This window comes from Porites lutea, chromosome 6 (genome assembly GCF_958299795.1).
Source record: "Porites lutea chromosome 6, jaPorLute2.1, whole genome shotgun sequence".
Taxonomy (NCBI): domain Eukaryota; kingdom Metazoa; phylum Cnidaria; class Anthozoa; order Scleractinia; family Poritidae; genus Porites; species Porites lutea.
The window spans coordinates 10,437,924-10,462,307 of NC_133206.1; the positions used below are offsets into that span (position 1 = coordinate 10,437,924).

The 24,384-nt window shown below is 38.4% G+C and overlaps 1 protein-coding gene across 3 annotated transcripts in view; it reads left to right on the forward strand.

Moving 5' to 3' along the window:
* The first annotated feature begins 8,141 nt into the window (after positions 1-8,141).
* Positions 8,142-24,384, forward strand: part of LOC140941003 (coiled-coil domain-containing protein 33-like) — a 28,655-nt gene continuing 12,412 nt past the window's right edge. For all 3 annotated transcript variants that reach the window (XM_073389956.1, XM_073389957.1, XM_073389955.1), the window contains exons 1-12: positions 8,142-8,412; positions 9,779-10,069; positions 14,376-14,494; positions 15,535-15,701; positions 16,410-16,543; positions 17,011-17,120; positions 18,007-18,111; positions 18,610-18,701; positions 19,449-19,699; positions 20,923-21,056; positions 21,923-21,994; positions 22,614-22,745. In XM_073389956.1, the coding sequence (XP_073246057.1) occupies positions 8,157-8,412; positions 9,779-10,069; positions 14,376-14,494; positions 15,535-15,701; positions 16,410-16,543; positions 17,011-17,120; positions 18,007-18,111; positions 18,610-18,701; positions 19,449-19,699; positions 20,923-21,056; positions 21,923-21,994; positions 22,614-22,745 (1,863 nt within the window). In that variant the 5' untranslated portion in view covers positions 8,142-8,156. The remainder of the gene's footprint in view (positions 8,413-9,778; positions 10,070-14,375; positions 14,495-15,534; positions 15,702-16,409; positions 16,544-17,010; positions 17,121-18,006; positions 18,112-18,609; positions 18,702-19,448; positions 19,700-20,922; positions 21,057-21,922; positions 21,995-22,613; positions 22,746-24,384) is intronic.

Here is a 24,384-nt window from a genome sequence, read left to right on the forward strand (position 1 = left end):
GTGGAATCTTCTTCCCTCTTTCCCACCCTTTCTTTCCCTTTCTTTCTACCGGCTTCTTCCGAATTAAGAACGGAAGAAGCCGGTCTGGATCCAGCCCGTGGAAAGAGAGATTGTTTTTTTTCCCTTTTACTTCAGGAAGGAAACTGGTAAAAATCTGAAAGGGTCAGTGAAGAATGACTAAAGAACAATAACATACCCAGATTTTAAAACTTGCGCTCGTTGTCCTCGTTGACTCGTAAAAAGACATCGATTGACTTCAGGAATAGGTCAGCATAGAGTAAGGGCTTGTCTTTATTTTTTATTTCCCTCTTTTTTTTTGATACCTCATTCCTTCGTATTATAGTTACTCTGCCTTCGCCGTTCAATTAAATTGAAATTAAGTTTATCTTTTGTAATTTAGTAGGGAAAGCACTCGTTGTATAAGCCTCGTGGTTTCTTTGGGCTTTCTTGCCATATTCTAACGAATTTCTGTAATTTATTATTGTGTCATAATAAGGGGGCGAAAATTTTAAAAAGTTGGCTTTTGAACTATTGCCCATCACACACAACAGGCCCTTTACAACTCGCAGTCACCTTACCTGCAACAGCAAAATTCATGGAATACAGCTTTAAAAACAATACCAGAGACGAAGAGAGCTTGGAAAAAGCTAGAAAGCTATTTTCAGGTGGTAGACGAATGGTGACAGAGAAAACCAGCAATTCTCTCCGAAACTCAGCTGAGTCATAATCTCGTCGTGTTTAAGATTTACTTTCTTCTGATTGCTTTCTGTCTGGCCGGGTAAGCACTTGAAACCAGGGGCCTGTTTCTCGATAGAACGCGAGTGGTCGTCCTTCTTTCCCTGTGTTTTCCTCATTGTCACAAAAGAAAAATAAGGGCGCTTTTCATTTGTCGGAATGTAACTGACCGGCCGGCCCATTCCCATCGCAATGAGAATTTCACTTTTAATCAAACCTTACTATCCACATCAGTCAAATCCTAAATATTATGCATAGAGGAGATGGTTTTTCAGCAAAACGTCTTGGAAAAAGCCTATTTCATTGCCAAAATGTCTGGTCTGGCCATGGTTCGGCCGGCCAGTTCTGCCTTTTGGAAAGCGCCTTAAAATCAAGAGGCTGCTCGCGGTCTAGTTTCTGCAAAATCCTATAACTCACGGTGTGTAATTGGCTCTAGAGTGACAGATTTTACTGAGAATTCTCGAACTGCGCGAGAAGAAAACCTTTGATACCAAGGGTAGTGCTTGCTGGTCCGGAGACAACAAATTTTCTCCAAGATAGATTTCAACTACAGTAGTCGAAAGAAAAACCGAAAAAGCAGGGTGCGGGAACCGCGCGTGAGGGTGCGCGAAGAGTGCGGGAAATGTTGTATTCGCGCCGATTCGTGCCAAAACAAAACACTCCTGTTTTCCCAGGGCTCTCCCCTCTTGGGCGGAGCACTTAGTCCCCAGGGCTCTCCTCCCTCTCAGTCAATTCATTTCGGTGACATATCAGAGGCAAACGGGCGGGAAACATTTTCACATTTTCGCTACGGACTACGTGACCCGAAACGCTTTGGCCACGCGAAATAAATAAATAAGAAGGGCATGAAGGCTGCTGGCGATATCATTCATGAAAAGAGTGTGAATACTTGATCTTAACTTTGGAAGGCGTTTGCAGTCCCGACAGTTTAAAAAAGCAATATGTTTTTTTCCTGTAAAAAAAAAAAAACACGAACATTTGGAACACAGAGCAAGTCTATTTGTCCTTTCTTTGCTGACTAGGGATTACTAGTGGCTATAGTTCGATATAGGATATAGTTCTCTTCTACCTCACTTTATATCTAGCGGGATGTTTGAAAACGTTACTACCGAATAGAGTTCTTCCGTCAAACAGTTTTTTTCGGCCAAAAACTCTCCAAAATAGCCATTATAAACCTAAGAGTGCAACCATTGCTTTTTTTCTCTTCTCCTCCTTTTGCCCTCCTAGCTCTTTCTTTTTCTCCTTTCCTTTTCCCTCGATATTGTGATTCTCGAGGTTTTTGGCGCAAAAAACCTGCCTTTTGACCCTTTTTCACTCACATGACTGTAAATTTCGTTGGGTTCGCTTTCAAAAAATCGACTAATAACGACTCGAAGTAATCGGATGAAATTCAGGCTACCAATGTACATGTTGGACTGAATTAATGAGAGACCCCATGCCAACCTCTCGTTCCCGGAAAAGCCCTGGGGACGAGGTTGGCCCAATGTCTGTTATGACGATGACGAGAACAATAAAATGTGCTTCCGGGAAATGAAAAAGTTTCCGTAAGTTTGCAATCATAAGAGCCTCTCCCAGTCAAAACCTTTAAGTTTTTTGGGTGATTTAGCTGTTGTCCTTTGTATGGTTGTCCGTAAAAGCGAGATACCCGCAATGGCATGGCCAGGCGAATGCTGACTATAACAGGGCAAGACTCGCCAGCCCACCAACTCAAGTTTTGGAATACACTCAAAGAAAGTGTATACTACTCGTAGCTAAGAGATCGATTTCTTTCCTTCTCTTTCCTTTATTTCACATAACTTAAAAGTCTTGAAACGCTGCTGATATATAAAGTTCGCTGTACTAGCGAAAGAAACTCCATTCTATAATTCAAAAGCATTTTGCTGAACGGTCCACCCTTCATGCCTCAGGGGACTTTTATAGAACTTTGGTCGCGGTTTCAGTAGCAGAAACTGACCAATCAGATGCATTTCCCGAGCGGCACGGGAAATATAGGCATGTTTTCATCAAGCATTTGTTGGGCGCAATATAAACGCCTGATCATCTTTATAGTGAGAAAGTTGCTCTGTCTGTTCCAAAACTGTATAAATGCTAAAAAAGCAGCTTTTAGCACTCTTTCATTCGATTCCCTTGGCTAATAATTAAAAAATGCTATATTTGAAAACTGTAACTTTGAATAACAAGCAAAACAGGAAACTATTGCAGATAGTTCGATCTCTAGTTCGAACTAGTCCGATCTCTGATCTTCTTCACGTCTTGTATCAGAGTTAGACTATTCTATCATGACTGTTAGCTTTTTTGAACGATTAAGGAATATCCAGTTCCGGTCTCTTCCGGAGCAGAAGACTTTGAAAAAGTTTTAAAGTCTGTTTTCTCATGTTTGCTGACCTTTTATGCAATTTTCAATTTTTCTTGGCGTCAATGAACTTCATCAAAAGATTTTGATTAAATCGTTGTTACAACGTTTCTAGCAGTTTTAACACAGTCTTCGTTGAGCACTGATTGTCTAGGGCCACAGTTCTTTGAAAAAGTGCGATGATCCTGATTAGCGGTTTAACAAAAGTTTAGTCTTTGAATGGCAGAATTTTAAGCGTTAATTGCATATGAATAAACATCAATAGTATATGTTTTTATTGTTGTACCGAACACAAAGGCCAGTAAAACTTGTGAAAAATAATCCAACACGCGCATAATCACATCTTGGTAAACTTTGGTAATGCTACTTTGCATGTGCAACACGAGTATTTCTCGAGTTGGAATGAATTTTAATCGAGAAACTGTACAAAAGGAAGACGCCGATTTCGAGTTGATTAAACTGTTGTTTAGACAGTTAACTTACACTGGAAGGACCAAACTCATCTCAAACGATCGCTGTCATTTCTGGATTGGATCAAATGTCACCACCAGCTAAGATTCGCTTGTGCCTCTTCGAAGATACCAGGTTTGGCCTCAGTTCAACTTATATTTTTGGCCTATTAAGCCCTAGTTTACATTAATTGCTGGCAATAAACCCAAGTTAATCTAGTCGCCGAAACAACGTTACTGGTTTTCCGTAAGTTTAGTTGCCGCGGAAATTTTAAAAAGTTTGAATTCGCGCTCTTTCGCAATTTTAACTTTAATCGTGACGAGCGGGTACTAAACAGGCTATCGTAGTCTTCGCATATTCATTAGTTTTGTCAAACTGATAGTGGTGATCAACATCACTGAGCAATCAAATATTAGGAGTTTAAATGGTTCTTGTGCTAGCAATTCTTTAACACTATATAGTTTTCGTCAACTTTCTTCGCTTTTATCTACCGAGAAGTTTTGAAAGTTTGTATGTTTCTTTCCCGGTACTTTAAAAATTTATTCTGGGTCTAGCTTGTGGTAATTCACACAACTATAGGCCTTTTTCAAAAATACCATAATACTCTCGAAAGGCCTATTGTTTTGTCATCGATTTGTCAAGTTTTAATCAAGTCGGCATTTTTTTTTCTGAATGCGTCTAATTCAAGCGTTAGTCAAATCCGAGTGTTTTCTCAATGTATTGTGATAAGCGTCCAAATTGCTCTAACGGGTCTTACTGATTATTTTTGCTGCAGAAAAGAATTATTCTTTTAGACTTTACATAAAGGATTTTCTGTCATACTGTTCTGTTCTCTGTGTGTTGTTCAATGTGTCGCCAGAAGTTACCTGTAAACATGCATGGTCCCTTTGTTAGGTTAGCTCGTTAAGTGTTGAACTGGAGTCGACAAGATAAACGCGAGTTGCGATTGTTACGGTCAAATAGGCCTATTTTGTTGATGTCTATGTAGTTAAAATTTTTCGCTTTGATTAAAGAAGTGTTCTCTTCGGTAGACTACACTAATGAAATAAACTTTAATCGTTGGACAGTTTTTTAATACTCTGACTCAGAGTTTTACATTTGATTAACCGCGACCTTATTAATTAATGTACGATTTAAACATAAATTATGCTTTTATGCCGCACAAACGGGTTGCCAACAAACAAACTGTTGGCAATTTTGGCGTAGAGTGCTTAGCTTGCACCGGGAGAGAATTACAATGCTTCCAGGGACGGTTAGGCTGACACAAGACAATAGTCGACAGAGGTACAAGACAGGTGTAAATAAAACTGAAGGTAACGAGAAACCAGGTAAACAAGAAAAGAAGGTTAATTCGGAGTGCAATTCTTAACATGTTAGTACCGTAATATTTACAACAACAAATAACGCTTTCCATTTTTTTAACAGGTTCTGCCTCACCATAAAGAAAAGAAGAACAATTTGCCTTCCAAAAAAGTGTTCAAAATAACAATAAAAGTACTGCCACGATCCTTCAAAAGGATATGAAGCCAACGCATTTGTGTGTCTGTCATTTATTCAGTATATACCAAACCTATGGTAAGTTAATTTTTTGCTAAACACAGTCGGTTAGTCGGGTCTTCATGCAATTTTCCACTGTTTTGAACAGGTTATTATTTAAACTAAATTTTAAGAACAGGTCGTTGAGGTGGAACAGAGGATCATTATTAGCAATAATAACCTACTGTTTCAATTCAGTGACCATAATAATAACCTGCTGGTCCTAAAACTATGGAAAAGTACGCGCTCGGTCATTATCCTTAAAAACGTCTCGAGGCTCAACTATTAAGTTATATTTCTTTCCATGTTGCATCTTTCTTTACAATAATTTTGATGTGAGTTTTTCCGTCACTCTGACAATTCTGGTTTGGTATATACACCAAGACAACATGTTGTATTTAGTTTTAAATTAGGCAAATTCATTCCTCACCCCCCAAAATATCACAATCTAAAAGAAGTTTACGCTTTTGAATTCAGTAAGAAGGTACAGTTTCGCAGACAAAACGAAACCTTACCAAGAGCTAAATTCCTCAGCGTAAACCAACAACAAAATAGTAATCAAAAGACCGTCAGAGACAAAATATGCAAAAAACACAACAGAGCACTGAAGGCAAGTAAAAAAGGTAAGTATGAAGGTAAGTTTTTCTATATTGTTTTTATTATTGAGCCCTGGGGACTAAGTGCTCCGCCCAAGGGGGGGAGAGCCCTGGGGACTAAGTGCTCCGCCCAAGGGGGGGAGAGCCCTGGGGACTAAGTGCTCCGCCCAAGGGGGGGAGAGCCCTGGGGACTAAGTGCTCCGCCCAAGGGGGGGAGAGCCCTGGGGACTAAGTGCTCCGCCCAAGGGGGGGAGAGCCAACAACAACAACATTGGCCAATCGAAGGATGCCCTCTCCTTATTAGGGTTTTCTTTGGCGGGAAAACGAATAGTCCATATTTTGATCTTTTCATCCATTGGCTGATAAAACAAATAATGAACACTCACCGAAACCACTTTTCAAGGTCATACGATAATCGCTATAGTGATGGGTAGTGATGGATACTGATGGGTAGTGATGTGTAATGATGGGTAGTGATGTGTAGTGATGGATAGTGATGGGTAGTGATGTGTAATTATGGGTGGTGATGTGTGATGTGTAGTGATGTGTAGTGATGTGTAGTGATGGGTAGTGATGTGTAATGATGGGTAGTGATGTGTAGTGATGGATAGTGATGGGTAGTGATGTGTAATTATGGGTGGTGATGTGTAGTGATGGATAGTGATGGGTAGTGGTGGACAGTGATGTGTAGTGATGGATGGTGATGGGTAGTGATATGATAGTGATGGGTAGTGATGTGTACTGATGTGTACTGATGGGTAGTGATGAGTAGTGATCTGTAGTAATATATAGTGATCTGTAGTGATATGTAGTGATGTGTAGTGATGGACAGTGATAGGTGCTGATGGGTAGTGATGAATAGTTATGTTGAGTGACACATAGTTTCATGTTACATGAAGATATTTTAAGCGGATTTAGGAGACCATAGTTTTGGTGCCCAGTCTACTCTCAGCCGTGAAAAATTAACATGGCGGAACAGTTGTAGCAACTGAGAAGGCCGGGGGTCGTCAAGTTAAATTTTTTACGATTTTCCTGCTCAGGGAAAACAATGGATGAATATCTGATAAAGCCTCAAGGTTTTTCCTTTCTAACAAGAGGTTTGCGGCATATTACGTTCACGGTGAGTGCTGTTTAGCGAATAATTGGCTTGATAATAAAATTCTTTAATCGTGGCAATCAACGAGCTAAATTTTGTAAGTAAGTAAACAAATGAACACAGCCTTCTTCATTCAATATGCTTGCTTTGTCAAAGCTATGTGCGAGGTTTTCTCTCTTGGTGGTATTGTCTAGGAGAACACCTCCAAATAAGCTAGTACACTGCTTTTGAAAGGTTCGGTTAATTAAATGAGATTTGCGTGTCAAATTGAATGTTCACTTGATGATATTATGATTAACCATGAATATGGAATACGATTCTTTTTTAAAAAACCCTGTCACTCCTACAGATCGAGTGTTATTATTAGTTGCTCCAACTTTTTAATCTGTGAACGAAAGCCTATGGTGCTAATATTCAATAATCACTAAAACCTGTTTTTGCATGTGATAGGAGTATTTCTTTCTTAAACTTATAAGGATTTGGTGAATTTTAGTACACAATACAATACAGTACCCTTTATTTAACGTGGTCAATGTTCTTAGCTTATTAGCTACTTTACAGACATGCCACGAAAAATAAATAAATAAACTACAAATAATAATAGAAAGAGAAGATTTCTCATAAAAACCTATATAAAAATATAAATATTGGAAGTAGGAAAAAAAATACACTTTCATCTCGACAAGCCTGTTTCGTGATCGCTCACCCTTCAGGGGATTTCCAATATTTAGATCACGCTCTACTTTAACATATCAAGCACTCTACTATGGAAAAATCGAAACACAGACTTCCTATATAAAAATATATATATACAGTTAAAAATTATTAAAACTATGAGTAGATCACGAGATGATTACATAATGATGTTAAAACTAAGCGAAATGTATTTACATGTATTTGCGTGATTAAAATGTAAAATTTGAGAAATCCAACTTACACATTAAGTTCTTAAATGTTCCGATATTATTAGCGGCACGAAACTGATCCGGAAGAGCGTTCCAAATCTTAGCTGCAGTATAATGCCATGATTTAAGTCCATAGGTGGTAGTGAAAAAGTTCGCATTTTTGCAACCTCCCTAGTTTTGAGGCTGTTGTTTTGGTCATTGAACAATTAACTGTTGGGACAGTCATCGTAAGTTAAGTTAAATAGATGTGTTGTAGTTGATTTTTTATCTCAGGTAATTTTTCTTTTTCTTTTGTTTCTTCTTTATATAGCATACATTACCATACCCAAAAACAAAATAAAAATAAAAATTACCTGAGATAAAAAGTTAAGTACAACAGATGCCTTGAATCATGTTGAATTCAAGAATACTGCAAAATTGAAATAAATAATTGTTGTTGTTGTATGGTCATCCTGATGCTGAAAGGTCTAGCAAGCTGATGCAGGATGGATGCCAATGATGCACCCCTTCTCTTTACCATTGAGATCTATGGAGCAAATTTTGTCACTCCTGGACGGTACTTCCTTATACTGAAAATAACTGGAAGTAAAGTTAATCCCCGAGCATTGAAGCTCTATGTAGGAGATTCTAAAGTTCCACTGAATGATAATGAGTTTACTACTGATGCGTGTCTAGAGGATGGGGATCCTGAAACTTTGGCAACATTCACAGACTCAGTGATCTCATTTTGGGTGCCACAAGGTAATTTTGTAACTTATTTGTTAACTGTTAAACTGAAATAGTTCACTTAATGTTAGTCCCTCAGTAGTCAATTTTTATTGATAAAAATTGGTAAATCTGATTTGATTGATACCGATTGTATTAATCAATTGGTAGAAATTGATAACACGCTCATTTTGCTGATCGATTTATCTTGATTTTTACCTATTTCAGTGATTTATATCAGAAGATACAGCTGTTCATTTGTTCATCATAAAATGAAAACTGAATTCATGCAAACAGTAAATTAGTTGACAATTGAGTTGTAAGTGAGTTCGAAGGATCAAACAATTATCTCTTTTTAAAAAAGTCTTTAAAAAAATCTTATCTTTTCTTTAAAAAGCCAAGTTTAAATCTTCTTCTGATGGCTGATTATGGCCAGGTTCGTAGGTGCATAGTTTTTCATGGTTTAGATCTGCCACCCTTTCAAAATAATGTCGGTGTAATTCTGGGTCTAGTTAAATCCTGGAGTAGCCAATAGCTAAAAATCGAAATCGATAAAAGTGATTTTTATCAATCGATAATATGGAAACGGTGAAAATCTATCAAGGGAAATCTTTTAGCCTGAATTCCAGACATCCCTTCAACTCCAGGGGATGTCTGAAATTCAGGTTAGGAAATCTTTGTCTAAGGTTGTATTTCTCATGCTACTTGCCTGCGATAGCTGAATGCAAGTAAACCAAACTGTTAATTTTTGTTATTATGTACAAAATAAAGGGCCTCTGAGAGAAACTTGCGTGTAATATTTTCCACTTTTCTTGTTTTAATGTTTGTTGGTAAGTTGTTAACTGTACGTTGTTTATGTGTTTTCTCAGCTGTTCTATCTAACTTAAAAGCAGCAATGGTGGACTTCTTTTATAAATCATTCAAACCACGAAAAGTCAATAATATTGATTTGACACAGCAATTTAGTTTATCGATTTTCACCAATTTTCGTTATCAATCTTAAATTCATGTCAAAAACCCATTATATCAATACACAACAAGGTTCCACTGGAAACACTGACGATTCCGCTGGACTTCTTCTTTTCTATTCATGGGAGACTTAAAATATCAATCATGTTGGGTAGTGTGCTTGTCCAGTCATGACTAAGAGAACCAGGTCATATTTATATAATACATCTGTAGGGTGCTTGTCCTGGATTATGGCTTAATGAAGTTTTTTATGTCATGACTTCCAGTGAAGTCCAGTGGACTCTTGTTGCCGATGACAGGACTAGAAGGGTACATTAAACATTTTTGAAGATCAGTAAAATGACTTGAACAAAGATATATTTTTTCATGTATAGGTAAATATAAAATGTTATTGGTTGTTTGCCTGAGTCTGTGATTTCATATTTTTTGTCAGAGAGTGCTGATGGAGACATTAAACTTCTTGTGGAAGCATTTCAGCTTCCAGAGAATCCCTTACATGAAGGAGACAAGTATGGTGAGGCTGTGTTTGATGTTTTCCCAAGAAAAGGCACTCTCTTCTCTGCAGTGCGACAAAAAACACCATCATCTAGAGATTCCCAGGAATTGTATCAGTTTGAGACAAATATGACATTAAGTCAAGTTGTGACGAATGAAGGGTTCAGTGCAAATGCTGGTGTCATAAGAGCTGCTGTAAGTTTGAAGCAAGACCAACCTAAACAAGAAGGTGAGATATATATACACCTTACTTGAGGCCCTTTTAGCCGGGGGTGGGGGGAGGGGTTGGGGTACATACCGTAAAATTCCGAAAATAAGCCCCTCCATGTATAAGCCCCTCCAAATATACTATATGGCTAGCCCGATCGATTTTGAAACGCAAATTTCCCTCCATAGATAAGCCCCTCCAAAAATAAGCCCCTCATAAAGGGCCTTTGAAAAATATAAGCCCCGCGGCTTATTCTCGGAATTTTACGGTATATCCTTAGTCTGAATTTCAAATATATAGTCATTTCACATTTTGAGGTGTAGGCCATGTCCCTGTCAGTGTTTAACCCATCTTTATGTTGTTTATCACCAATTCATTTAGTCTTAAGCTGCTTGTCGGAATTTCACCCCAATGGGACCTTATACTTGTAACAGAATTATGGGTACATGCTGCATGTTGCTGTTATTGTGTCTGTTGTGATTAACTGTTTTATGCTAGTGTTTGTTTTGATGTGTCATGTGTATTGCATTTCTGCAGCGATGTTTTTTTTTTTTTCCCTTTCTATCAGTGCTTTATAATGATACCCAGGAAAGGTAACAATAGTTAAAGCAAATTAAAGGTCTGAACAACTGAAAAAAAAGTTTTTGAGGAGCTTATAAAAAGGGAAATTAGTTTTCTCTGCATTTGATATGTATATGTAGTGGCTCCATTTTATCCTTGGTTTAAAGGTGACTTCCTTTTGTTTTTGGGTATTAGCCAAAATATTTTACCCTTACTTAAGTACAGAGTTATTTCCATAATTTTCAAAAGTTACCTTACTGGGACCTTGTTATTGAACTGTTGAACTCTGAAGATACTTATCTTTAATTTACCATTGACAAATCACATCATTATTTAGAGAGTGTATATACTGTCATGTAAGAATTGATGTCACTTGATTATCTAATATTATTATTATTTCTTTTTCTTTTAGTTTTTGTTTTACATACCTTTTGCAATACTGTAAGTAATATTACAGTCAGGCAAATAAAGGTTATTGTTTGTTGTTGTTGTAGCAAAGAAGCAGGCAGGTAGAGAGTTAGCCAGTATAACTGGGTCAGATCACAGAGACCCTATTGATGATTCACTGCTAAACCCCTACAATGATTCTAGCTTGCTTAGAAAGCAGATGAAAGCAGGAAGTTTAGCCAATTTTTGCCCAAGAAGTGAGTTTCCAGAAGTTAACAGCAGAGAAAAACTATTAGATATGGAGGGAGATTACATGCAAGATACCTCTACAGGTGATGGCAATTTTGAAATAGGGGGTATTAAATTCTGTATGTATATTTAACCCTGAATGGCACCAGTTGTTCAAATGTTGGATATGTGCATTATATCTATGTAGTTCAGTGCCCTTCTCAAGTAACTGCTACATTTGAAGTTTTTGGTGATGTGCAATGTACAACCTACTTTTACTTGTGTCCTTGTGATGTTGTAGATCGTGGAAAATAGAGCAAGTTGTCTGGAGTTTTAGTTGGAGTATACTATTTACTGTATACTGTCCATTGAAATAATAATTTTGTTTTTTAATTTAAAGACATTCTGTAAATTTGGTTGGATCATTATCATTAGTTGCATTGTAGAACCTCAATATAACGTCAGGGCCCAAGCAAGTTTCTAGATTGTGGGTTTTCGAAAACGTCAATGACACTTATGAAACATTCATGCGAATTTTGGACAAAAGAAGAGTGATGCTTGGAACGTTTTTATTGGAGTAGCTAGTGGCTCTAGGTTTCTCTTGCTTCATCAGTTGCACCTGCTTTATTCAAGCTCCCAACTTTCTTTGTCAGTAATACTGGTAATGCATTATATACATGCATTATTGTTATGTTATTGTAGACAGAGATCCTGTAGCTCAAAAACAGGAAGATGCAGGAAGTTTAGCAAACTTTTGCCCCAGTTTAGAGTCTAGATTTGACATAGAGGAACAAAAAAAGAGGAAAAGAGACATAAGAGGTATTATTGGACATGGAATACAGCTGTTGTTAAGTGATAGATGTGCAATTTTTAATGTACTTTTGCAATGACTGCAGCTACTAAGATCAGAATATTTATTTTACATAATTTTTTATATTTTTAAAGCGCTTTTATGCCTGTCATGGTTGAGTTGGGCAAAGCTGATTCAGTGCCCAAAATTTGAGAGTGGTACAGTTACCATCTCATCATTTGTTCCTAGCTGATACATATACAGTAACTTAAATGTTTTAGAGCAGTACTGTGTCCTTTCAGGGGATAGAGTACTTGTCTTCATCTTCAGTTATGTAAGTGGTAGTTGTTGTCTTTCCTGCTAGGTCAATAGCAATAATATAAACAATTATTGGATGAGGTTGTTGTGTTATCTGGAATGATCAAGGTTGAGGTAACTGTTATCAGCCAAGCTAAAGGCTGAGGCTGATGATGCTTACCAAGACCTTGATTATTCCGGATATCACAAAAACAAATCTAACACTTGTTTTATTATACATTGTGTGAAGCGATCAAGGACAAACACAGCATCGTATAGAACACAGTTTGACATTGCTCTTGGAAATCCTGCTTTGCATGTGCAACCCACACATTAGTAACTAATCTGCTAGCAGATAACTTTATAGCTAATCTGTAGATTGCACTGATTTGCAAGATTAACTGAAGGCTCTTAGCCAATGAGAAGACAGATATTGTGTACAATGTACAATAATAATAATTTATTGCATTTATTGTTATCCGTTCATTTTCTCTATTTTAGCTAGACTAATGTACCAGGCTATAGTTCAGCAACAAGAGGAGGCAGGAAGTTTAGCAAACTTTTGTCCCAGTGTTGTTGTGTATAGTGATTCACCAGCCAATGAAAAAGTTGAATGTAAGGTGAAATGGGAAGATGAGGAGGAGGAGAATGTCATTTCAGTATGTGAGTTTCTCATAAAGCCCTCTATGGGGAATCTCACGAGAAGGTTGCAGAGATGCTTTCCATTCGTTTGCCTCAATGAACCTAAAACTAACACCCTTTAACACAATCACATTATATGAAGTGGTGAATATTTTAGGAAAAATCTGACTCTAGTTAGTTTCTTACCATTATTAACAGTGGCTATTCTCCCTACTTTGATAATATTATGAAGTTTACCTCTGTTGCTTAAGAATCTTGTGGAAGTAGATTTAAATCACATATCTGTGATGTTAATAGTTATCACCATCCTTATCGTTCATGCAAGTAACTTAAGTCTGCAAATATTGTAGGGGAGAACAACCGCAAGGAGAGTGCCAGCCTGGAACACATTATTTTTCCTAATCTGGTACAGAAACAGGAAGCACATTTAGCTAACACTTGTAATAGTGATGAGGGAGATAGGGCAGAAATTTTGGACATAGAAAAGCATTGCTCAGATGAGGACGAAGATGGATTTGTAACAGAGAGGTTTAGAAGAGGTAACTTTGTTCAAATGAAACCTGAGGATTACTAGGCTAGCAATGGCAGCCCTGTTGACCATAGAACTGACAGCCACAGGCCAGTCAGTTGAAATTTACATAGAACTTCCCAGGATAGCTGCTCTTTGGTAGAGAAACAGAAAAGGGTTTTTATTAGAAGAGTTAGTGACAGGAATAACAAGGAAGCTTCTTTGATGTCTTAGCAAACAAGTAATCTCAAATTAAAGTGGTCAGTTTGTCTTGTATGATCTCAACCTTTTTACTCCATGTGGGAACATCACTGTCTTATATCACTTCCCAATGTCTGTTTCTACACACAATAGAAAAATGTTGTGATATTAGCTAGGTTATTATAAAGAATACATTACATAGGAGAGATCTCATGTCTATATCAAGTTGATTAAATCAATTATGTAGCCTTAAGCTTTCACAAGAAAGATGATCTCATGTATGGAACAAAAAACTCCATCCATCCCTTGGCTTACAGGTATTGTCAGGGTGAACCAGCAAAAGCCACTGGGATGAATTTGATGTCAGCAGCCTTTGATTTGGTTAATCTATTAAACAAGTCAGGCAAAGCTGATGTAATGAGGGCTAAAACAGATGTGAATTGCCTTTGGTGTCATTCACTTCACCACTCTGATAACTCTCCTCGATCAAGTGGATAGTGCTCTTTACACATGTTGGATATCTTAAGCAGAAAGAAGGTCAAATCAAGCCTCATTTTCTTTCTTTCAACTTCTTGCAAAGATAAGCAAAAGTTGCTGTTAGTTTACACCCAAAGTCTTGTGTTAAATGCAAGCTGCAGTGTTCTAAGTTGCTCTTGGGATGATTTTAAAACAACGTTTTCTCAATCATTTGAGGTTAATTTTTGTCCCATCAGAACCAGAGGAAGACCCTGCGAGGGAGCCAGAGTATGTCAAGCCAAAGTTACTTCCAGTTCCTGGTGATCCTGGGCCAGGGCCTTCATCAGCTTCAGATACCTCAACAGCCATCAGAACAGTAAGTACTTTCCTGAACTGCCAAAACATTGGCACTAGTTTTGTTTTTCAGTTCAGAAACATGCACTGAATTTGCACTACTGTTGAACCGCTGCTATGGACATACCTGCAATAAGTGGACACTGATCCATGGTCCTAACAATATTTTGATGTACAGACATTGCATATCAGACCTCTGTTTGACAAAGTTTTTAGCTGTAAGATTGACCACTGATAGCTCGAAGTTGACTGTAACCACTAGTAGGGACTGTATAAAATTAAGGGAACATAAAGAAAGCAATCAGTTTAGTGAGCTAGTTAACAACTCTCGTGCTTATTTCTAAATTTGTTTGCTGTGTTTGCACAACTACAACTTTAAATGGCCAATTTTTAAGTGTACGTGATGGGAGCAGCAAGGCAATAAATTCCACCACCTCTGTCTGAACTTGGGTGTGGTCTCTTCAGCTCCAAACTTAATTCCCTTTTTTTAAGTAAGTGGGCAACTTGGCATAATTGCGAAAAAGTTTGGAGGGGTGCAAAATCCATTTGTCCACAACTTTTCCATTTTCTTGCCTTACCTGATGATCACTTCCTCTTGGCAAATATGTAATTTGGGGTGACTGCGAACAAAAAGTGCTGAACTGGTGGTGTTATAGACTGTAAAACATTTTGTTTTCCTCAAAATTGGTTTTGAAGAAGACTGTGTGAGATTTTCACCCACATTTCAGAAAACAGTATTCTGGCTTTGAAAGTATTTGACAGGAATTTGGTAAAATAGCCTGCCATAGAACTTTAACTTGCCAAAAATAAGAACTCCATTCATAGTTGGGTGGTACTGTTTAATCAGGGCTGTCACTAAAATTTGTCAGGTATATAAGTTGCCAGGTATATATTGGCGGGGAATTGAATGGCTAGGAAGTTCTTTTGTTTCTATGAAAGTAGCCAGGGGAAAAGCTCATAGTAGCTGGGGGAAAAGCTCATAGAAGCCAGGGGAAATCCCTGGCCTCTAGCCCTAAGGGACAATCCTGTTATATAATACTCTCGTTATTCCCTTTTACATAGATTCAAGAAACTGCCCTTGGTTCTAATATAAACAGCATACCTGTGCAGCATCTTTGTGGAAGCTACTTAGCAAGGGAAGGATATTGTGAAGTGGTAGTTCTTGCTCATGGTGCTCTTGGATTGCCAATGAAATCAGACGGAAGACCTCCTCAACCTTATATTGCAGGGTATGTGAAGAGAAGCATAAGACTGGCGCATGAATTTGGGTGATTTTCACATCTCTGGGAATTTTGTCTTCCCAGCTTTGGAAACTGTTGCATGTTTGGGTGACAGAAAAATTTAATTTCATATTTAATGTAAAAAAGTCATCTCTGCTCCATGAAATAGCAGGGAAAAAGTGTTAATGTTATGGTCAAATAGCTGCTGGTTTACTTGTGATAGAATTTGGCCAACACACAATGACATATTCAGGTTCTATTATACAGGAATGGCTAACTGTGTCCGATTGGCTGCGTGGTTGCGTGAAGCTAACCTTAACATATAGCTCTTCCTATAGAGGCAAAGACTTCACTTAGATGACAAACCTGTACACATGTACATACAGTAATGTTTGTAAAATGAGTATAAAGTTGAGTTACTTATTTACAGGAAGTCTGGAGTTACTACATGTGTACCTGTGCAGAATATTGTAGTAGTATATCAAGACAAAATTTGTCAATGTGATACCGTGGTGAAATAAAGATTATGATGATGATGATGCCATGTTTGTACCTTTACAGGAACTCTGGAATTACTACATGTGTACTTTTACAAAACATTGTGGTAGTATATCGAGACATGTTTGTAACTCTTTACCGGAAGTCTGGAATTACAATATGTGTAGCTCTACAACACATTGTAGTAGTATATCGAGACATATTTTTACCTTTTTACAGGAAGTCTGGAAAAGCTGAGGCTCAGAATCAAATGGGACAGTCTGTCACTCATGCCTCTATTCAGCCAACTCAGTCACCATCTTGGGAAGAAATACTGTTAGTTGAATTCAGAGAGGAGAATTCCAAAGATGAAGGTTGGTTGAGTGGTAAATTCTATTCATTTTTATGTAATACTGCCCACGTGCCTTCGTCCTTAAGTCATAAACCATTTGAAGAGCACGAGAAAACTCATAAAGAGATCAAACTCTCTGAGCGAGACTCTCAGCTCTTAAAAGTACGGTAAAACAGGCTAGAAAAACGTGCAACTTGTTTTGCAACATTGCTAGAAAATGAGTTGAAAAGTGATGTTGCGTGTTTTACCACCTAGATTTGTTGCAAGACAGGTTTGATTCGTGGGTTGTAAAACGCGGAACATCGCTATTCAACTTGTGTAGCAGCAATGTTGCAAAACAAGTTGCACGTGTTTGTTGGCCGTTTTTCGGTAGCTTAAGACTCTTGTCTCGCGGTAAGACTCTGGTCTTGCGAGAATCAAGACAAAACTGTTTACCGCATGCGATAAGCACTCTTTTTATGATGAGTTTTTCACTTTGCTCTTTTACAGTTTTAATCCTGCTGTTAGCTGACCACCCAAGCAAAGAGTTACTTACAGAGTACACAGTTCCGCTTGCTCATTTGAAGCCCTTTCATCAATATCATCTGGAGCTAGTTCAGGTATCCATCTTTATTACATACATACTGAGAAATACTCACCAAAAAGCTATGTCGTAAATTTTCTTATAACATATCTGAGATAGTACTCTCCTTCGGCCCGTGACATCTCACGTGGATGAATTCTCTGGTAAACCAATAGAAAGAGCGGTGTATTGTTTTTAAAATACACCACCTTAGTGTACACACATCCGTTGAGCCCTAACAGAGACCATTCTTGTATTTTAACAAAAATGGGCTGTTGGCTCAATCCTATGAATCAGTGTCTTGGTTACGTTTTTGATTCGCGTTTTTTTTCTGCTGAGAAGAAAGATTTAATTAATATTATTTCCTTGATTTTTTGTATCCTTAATGAAGAAGGGTGGGACTTTAAGAAAACAGTATTGATTGTCTTGTTGCTATGAAAACGTTTGAGATACCAGTATATATCTAGAACCTCCTGTTTACAAAAAATGTAAATAATTTTGAAATCCTACGACAGGTTCTTTCCTTACTTCGTTAAATAAGCACTGGAGCCCTCTAGTTTTTTCTCTGCAAATTTGGTGAAGTTTGAAGATAATCTCGACCATACAACTCGTTGCACAAAAAGCTGGTCAAACTAATTTTCAAATGCTCTGCTAGCGCATTTGTGTTAGTTGCCCCATAATTAGGGGAAGAGTGCAGCCAGACTATCTCCTATCTGAAAACTTGATGATATAACTGTAAGTAATAGGAAACCTATGGTGGACTCGGTAACGCTACAAGAAGGACAAATTTTCACTGAATTTCAATTACTTGTTTTCTCAGTTATCTTTTACAGCTTTACTCTTTACTTTACCCTGAAGCTCGGTCAGTTTGTCCAAACTGCAGTGACCCGAGGTGACTTATTTTACATTTTTCCGGCTTTCAGCCCAATCCAGAACTTAGCGGTGACATTAGATTATACATCACCTTGATGATGAAGATGGACAAGTTACCGCTTCCCTCTGCAGGTTTTAAAGTCTTTGGACTGGAGGTATGTAATAGTCTTGTATTGTTTTATGAGCACTCAACTGGCCTTTTTCAGGTGGCAGTTGTGACTGGTTTGGTGCTGCGTCAAATTATGGGACAGATATTGGGGACCAATTTTAAGCCAGTTTCTGCATAACCTATTGTACTAGGCTGATTTTGCGACAGGACGGTAACGTCAGTTGGCGACGGGAAAGCTCGCGGAAAGGACTAAACACGACTTCCGCCATTGATCAAACCGGTTGTTTGATTTGCGCGCGCCGTTGTCAACTGACGTTCCCATTCTGTTGCTAAATCAGCCTATTAGCCAACCGAGAGCGCAAACGTCAGTTAATAAATGAATTCGAGCTGTCTGCTGTCCATTTTTTACTGGGACTCTTTTACTGGGATTTATAAACCACTTAAATACTACATTCATCTCAATACTGTCTTTCAACCAGATTTGCAAATGTTACTTTGTACCGAATGGTCTCCACGGTGTATCTTTCCTTTCCCTTTCCCTCAGGTATTGCTTCGTAGCTTGGAAGCCCCGGTCAGTAGCCAGATGGGACCGCTTGTTGCCACAGGAAGAATTGTAGCTGATTGGAAGGAATACAAGTATATACAGTTAACACTTTCTTAAAGCCTTGGTCTTATCTTATCTTATCATCTAGATCTTATCAACGTCACTGATACGAAAATTTAACGTTCTAAATCTGACTAATTTATTGAAGATTGGTAACAAATTACTCCTTACTTTTGGCGCGAAATTTCAGCGTTAATTTGTAATTTCACAGTGAAATTACAAACTTGCTATGGCAACGTTCCGTATGTCTCAGTGCCAAGATGGCGTCAAGGTTTTAAAATATTATGAATAAAGATGTCAGGGCATTAAAAGATAGTTTGGAAAACCTAAACACACGAAAGAACGCATCAAGAATTAGGTAGTTTGTCGAAAAATCAAGAAAATTGTGAACTTGAGCCAAAATTTGTGTTCTAAACTTTTCGATGCGTGGAGTTCTCGATACCGTACGATAAACCAGTTAAAAACCGAAGATTGTAAGCGTAATTTGTCACGCATGATATTAATATAGGTAGTGAAATGGTATACTCGTAAAATTAGGGACTAATGTCACTTACGTTTTGTCCAAATTCGTATAATTTCACGATCGTTTAAATTATTAGAATTTGAACAAAACGCGCGTGAAATTATTCCCTAAATATTTCACTCGTCATCATTTGATTACACATTCTTATTTCACGCCCCAACTACGTATACATGTAAGTAAACTGTACATGGTAGCTCGAGCAGAAAAATGTCCTTGAAGTAGATCTTCTTATGTGCTCTTCCTTTGTCATCGCTAGGGAAAGTATGCTCTCATCTCAGCCCAGACCAGCTGGAGTCACAGTAACCACAATTGACTTTCCGTCGCCACATCCAACTTCATTCGCTGTAGCAGGAGCAACACCTGCACAGGGAGCCCCTCAAGTAACCACAGCTGGAACACCACAGGAACAACCTCAGTGGAACCAGTCTTTGTTTTTCATTGGAGATGAATCCAGTTTGTTCACTGTTACTTCTGCTTTGGTCATAGAATATTATCCTGCATCACTTGGTAAGACATCTAACATGCAGCAAAATATTTCAGAATGATCTGATTAAAGGAGCTCTGTCACGAAATTCAGCCAAGTTAGGAAATTACAAAATGCCCGTTGAATTAAGAGAAACATAAAAATAACTGCTTAAAACTTTAAAGGAAGGTTAAAATAACATAACAGAAACAACAAATGCCACGGATGGGCAAAACTGAAGAAGATTGAAACGGATTGAAATTAGGGTTTTCGAAAATTGTTCAGCCTAACAGTTTTTCAAAGTTGATCCCTGCTGCGGGCAACTTCAAAAATAATGCTCAGGAGACATATTTATTTGTCTCGGATCTCTGATTTTGTCATATACCTGTAATTTCTTTGCTTACTTTAATTTCCATAGCGATTGAGGGCTAGTATTGGCGAAACTGGACTGCCGTGACACAGCCCCTTTAAGCAGCCAGCGAACGAAATTTTCACAATCCCTCCTAAAACATTAGATTAACTTTTTCATGTACCTACTACAAACTTGAGCGAATAATTCATGGCATCGTTCCATCTGAATAGCAGCGTCCATATAGCCAATTTTCGAGCCAAATTCTATACTGCTTGTGGAACCCTAAAGAAATCAACCTTTAGTTTGAAGTTCTTTATTGGTCCCTCTAGAGTGCGCATGCCACCACGGACCTAAACTCAGCAAGAGAGAGGCGCCAGTGTAAATTTGTAATCATTTTCTTGGTTGTTTCGCGTAGTAAAACAGTTACTGCTGCCTGCAGAAGCAAAAAGGTTACAAAATGTGCCGCGGCATTCTTTGCGATGAGAAAAGAAAAAAAGAAAGAAGATTGAAAAAGGGAAAACGTAAAAACGCGCCTGGTGGGACGAACGTTTTCTTTTGACTTAGTGGACTGTGTTGCTATTCTGTCCTTGACGAAATTGTTATATTTGTCATGTTGTGAGCTTGAAACAAGAAAAAATCTGAGTTTCTCACGGAACTCCTAATGAGTTAGATCATATACTAGGTTCATGTGACATGCGTCTTGCGCAATGGCAGGAATTGTTAAAAGCGGTGAATAAATGAGAAAAATATATTCTTCTTTGTTACGAGGATGGATCTTTCATCAGAGTATCCAATAAACACAGCCTCGTTCTTAGTCGTCCTCGGCTATTTCGGGTGTGACGTCACCTGTCAAGCTTGTCGGGACACCGCCCTGGGGACGAGGCTGCAATGAACATTTTTTTGTTGTTTTGTTAGCGATGAGTAGAGATAGTTGGCAGCTGTCAAGCCCAGTTGGATACTCTTACCAAACACTGGATCAGTTGCTTTTATCAAGCTTGAAGTGGGACAGCAGTAAACTTGGTCTCAGACTGGACAATTTACCAATTGAGGTGAGACACAAATCAGACTGGTGGCATGTCTATCCATGAACTATTCTAGTTGAAAGTGTGAAAATGTTAGTAGCTCCCTAGTAGCATATGGGTTATGTTATTTTAAGAGAAGTCGAAAGCTTCGAATCAACAACGCAATCGGATTTTTTTTTCAATAACAGCTTCATCATAGAAAGTTCTTACAAAGCCTCCATAGGCAGATTTTGCGAAGACAACGCAAAGTCGAATGAAAGCGCAAAACAACGCAGAAAGGTCTGGATCCGACTACCGGTGTTCAATTTGCCGCTTTGCATTTGGGCAATTCGGTTTTTAGATCTGTATGCGCTGTAGTCACAGTCGTCACGATGTCTTTGCTAAATGTTCTTAATATCCGCAATAGTTCACTGAGTTTTCGAACCCTCTCACCAGACGACTGTCTCGTTTCAAGGTACTAGAATCGTCTCGCGTGTTGCTTCCCGCGAGAAATGTGGGTGCATTGCTGCATGAGTCTAGTAGAATGAACAAGATTTTTCCCTCAGTTCAGCGGTAAGAGCATTCACCCAGTTCCCGGTTGAATGAAATCATGTTGGGATATTGCTTCTCTCTCTTCACGCTCTTGATAGGCTAAATACTGTTTCTTTTAAAGAAAAATCGTATGGCGCTTACCTAAAGTTAGAACTGGCCAACCGGACGGGTCATTTTGATAATTAACAGACTATTTTCTAAAGTTGTTGCTAACACCCATTTCAGCCCTGCGATGTCCTGACTAATAGTGGAATTCTCTTTATGACTGGAGTGGTCTGGTTGACCAGTTCAAACTGACGGTAACGGCGCCCTTAGGCTTTGATTGATACGTGAATAGTTTAATTTTGGGTCATTTCTTTTAGGGGTCAAACCTCAGAACAGCGATAGGTACCAGTCCTTCAGTTGGAATGGTGCTCAGACTGGTCACCAGCCAGGTATTTGCCAAATTATTCTAGTGACCTTTGCTTCAGCTGTTTGAGGAGTTAGTTAGTTTGCATTTCGCGATTTTATTGGCCTCTGTTGTGACGTCTCGGTCTTTTGTCTAAACATATACCAGTATAGAGTCTTCTAAGCCAATAACATCACATCTTTACTAACACACTACTGATAACGTCACGACCTAATTGACCAAGAGGTGAAAGAACAGAATCTCCACACCATTTACTAATGATACACTCTTTACTTTGACGCTGATGATGACTTCCGCGCAGTTTGTGGAAACATCAATCACTGTCACCAACAGTCCTATTCTCAAGACTACACTTAAACGGACGATCATATTTAATCTACCTTTGACATAACTCCAGGTTAATATCACGTGCTATAATGATTTTCATTAAAAACACTTTTTAATTTAGCCTTTATTGAACACGCTTGTTCGGTCAAGGGAGCGGGATATTGGACTCTTTTTGCATTTTTATCGAGCTCGAATTCGTCTATAAAAACACAACAACAACAAAAACACCAAAACTTGGTCGATATCCAACGTTCTTGTTCACGCTTCGTTAGCATCGCTTATACATTAAATTGTACTTGTACTATTGACTTTTCCAGCGACCAGACCAGCAACTGACAGCAGCGCATCTGTCTTCATTGCCTGTGTTTAGGACGGCACCAGCTCAGCAGCAGACACAGCAAGGACAATCGTTCTATAATACTCATCAGCCAGCTGACACGGCAGAGCAGGTGCGATAATAATTTGGGTCCTTTTGTCGAGATTACAAGTAACATGGTTTAGCTCTAACGTCAGCATTCAGTTTACAGTCAAACCAGGTGAAGCGTTCCCGTCGCTAACGAACTAATAAATTCGTTAACGGAAAAATGATTTCGTTTGTTGATTCAATAATCCATTCATAAAATGAACGATCCAATATTCATATTTAGCCTCGATTCCATAATCGAATGTTGCTTCGATTACTGTTTTTTGAAAAACTACACTTTTTTTTCTTCGAGTCGAGTGCGGGCGAGTTTAACCTGCGATCAGGCGTTTTTTTTTAGGGATAATAGGGAGAGGGCATGATCTCAGGCTAGGGCGAGTTCTGAAGTTCAAACCCAAACAAACTGTTTGCAACGGACCTGACCTCTTAGAAAACACCATAGTCAAACTGAGGTCAATGTATGTGCGGTGATTGGTGGATTTCGATCCTCGGCCTTTGTCAGATTTTTTTGCATTTGCGGTCTGTCTATTCAAGCTGTTCTTTTGATTAAAGGCAATTAAAAACGCAATCGTAAACGGCAGGAAAAGGGAAGCAAATACGATTGAACTCAACAGACAAGAATAAAGAACAGGTAGATTTTGTTCATAAACCAAATCAAAATTAATTATTGAATCGAGGTCCAATTTGACTGTTGGATTATTCATTTTATGAATGGATTATTGAATCAACAAACGAAATCATTTTGCCATTAATGAATTCATTAGTTTGCTAGCGACGGGAACGCTTGACCTGGTTTGACTGTAACATTCAAATCCCTTCTCAGCGCCGCTCGCCTGGCACCTGGTAGGCTCAGTCTCCAGCCGAGGGTCTCTCGATACGCCCGCGGTACTCCTCATCCGACGGGTCGGGTTGGAAGTACCGCGGGCGCATCTGGACCCTACTCACAGGGCGGGGTTGTTCACTGCAGGGTTTAGATAACCCAGGGTTAGTGCAAATATATGAAAGCTTAAAAAGCAACTTCAGTTTTATTCTTTTTGTCTACAATTTGATGATTTGATGCTCTAAAAAGAATCGAGAAAATTATCTGGAAAAATTTTTTTGGACAGAAGAAAAAGAAACTCGGGTTAGCGCTAATTGGCCTTCGAACAACTGGGCCCTGGTGAACCAATACTTTTATACAGTTTAAATCAGTGAATGGCAATTTTCGCGTTTTGATCAGCTCTCGTAACCCAGAATATCACTGGCTATTCACTGTTTTGGGACAGGGGCAAAAATGGCTTCTCGTTTCGAGACAGTTTCGGAAGACGAAATTTTAGCGATAAATGAAGCAGCTTTACCATCAAATACCAAGAAAGCAAGGAAATTTGGCTTGTCCGTGTGAACTGGTGATAGAAATTTTTGTTCTTACCGAATTTATAACAAAATCTAAAAAATGAACTTAACAAAATCCCAAAAATTATTGTAACAGCTGTCAGTTGGAACGTAATCGTATCAAAGCTCTTAATACTAAGTGACTTCTTTTAGTTGCAAAGATTACTTTTTCGTTTTTGTTAAGGGGATCTGATTTGGTAAAATAAAGCACTAAACTCTCCCACTCAGGGTCGGTGCATAGCGCTAGGTGTTCTTCCGGATGATTGCTCCGTGAGAACTGTTTAAAACTTTAATAA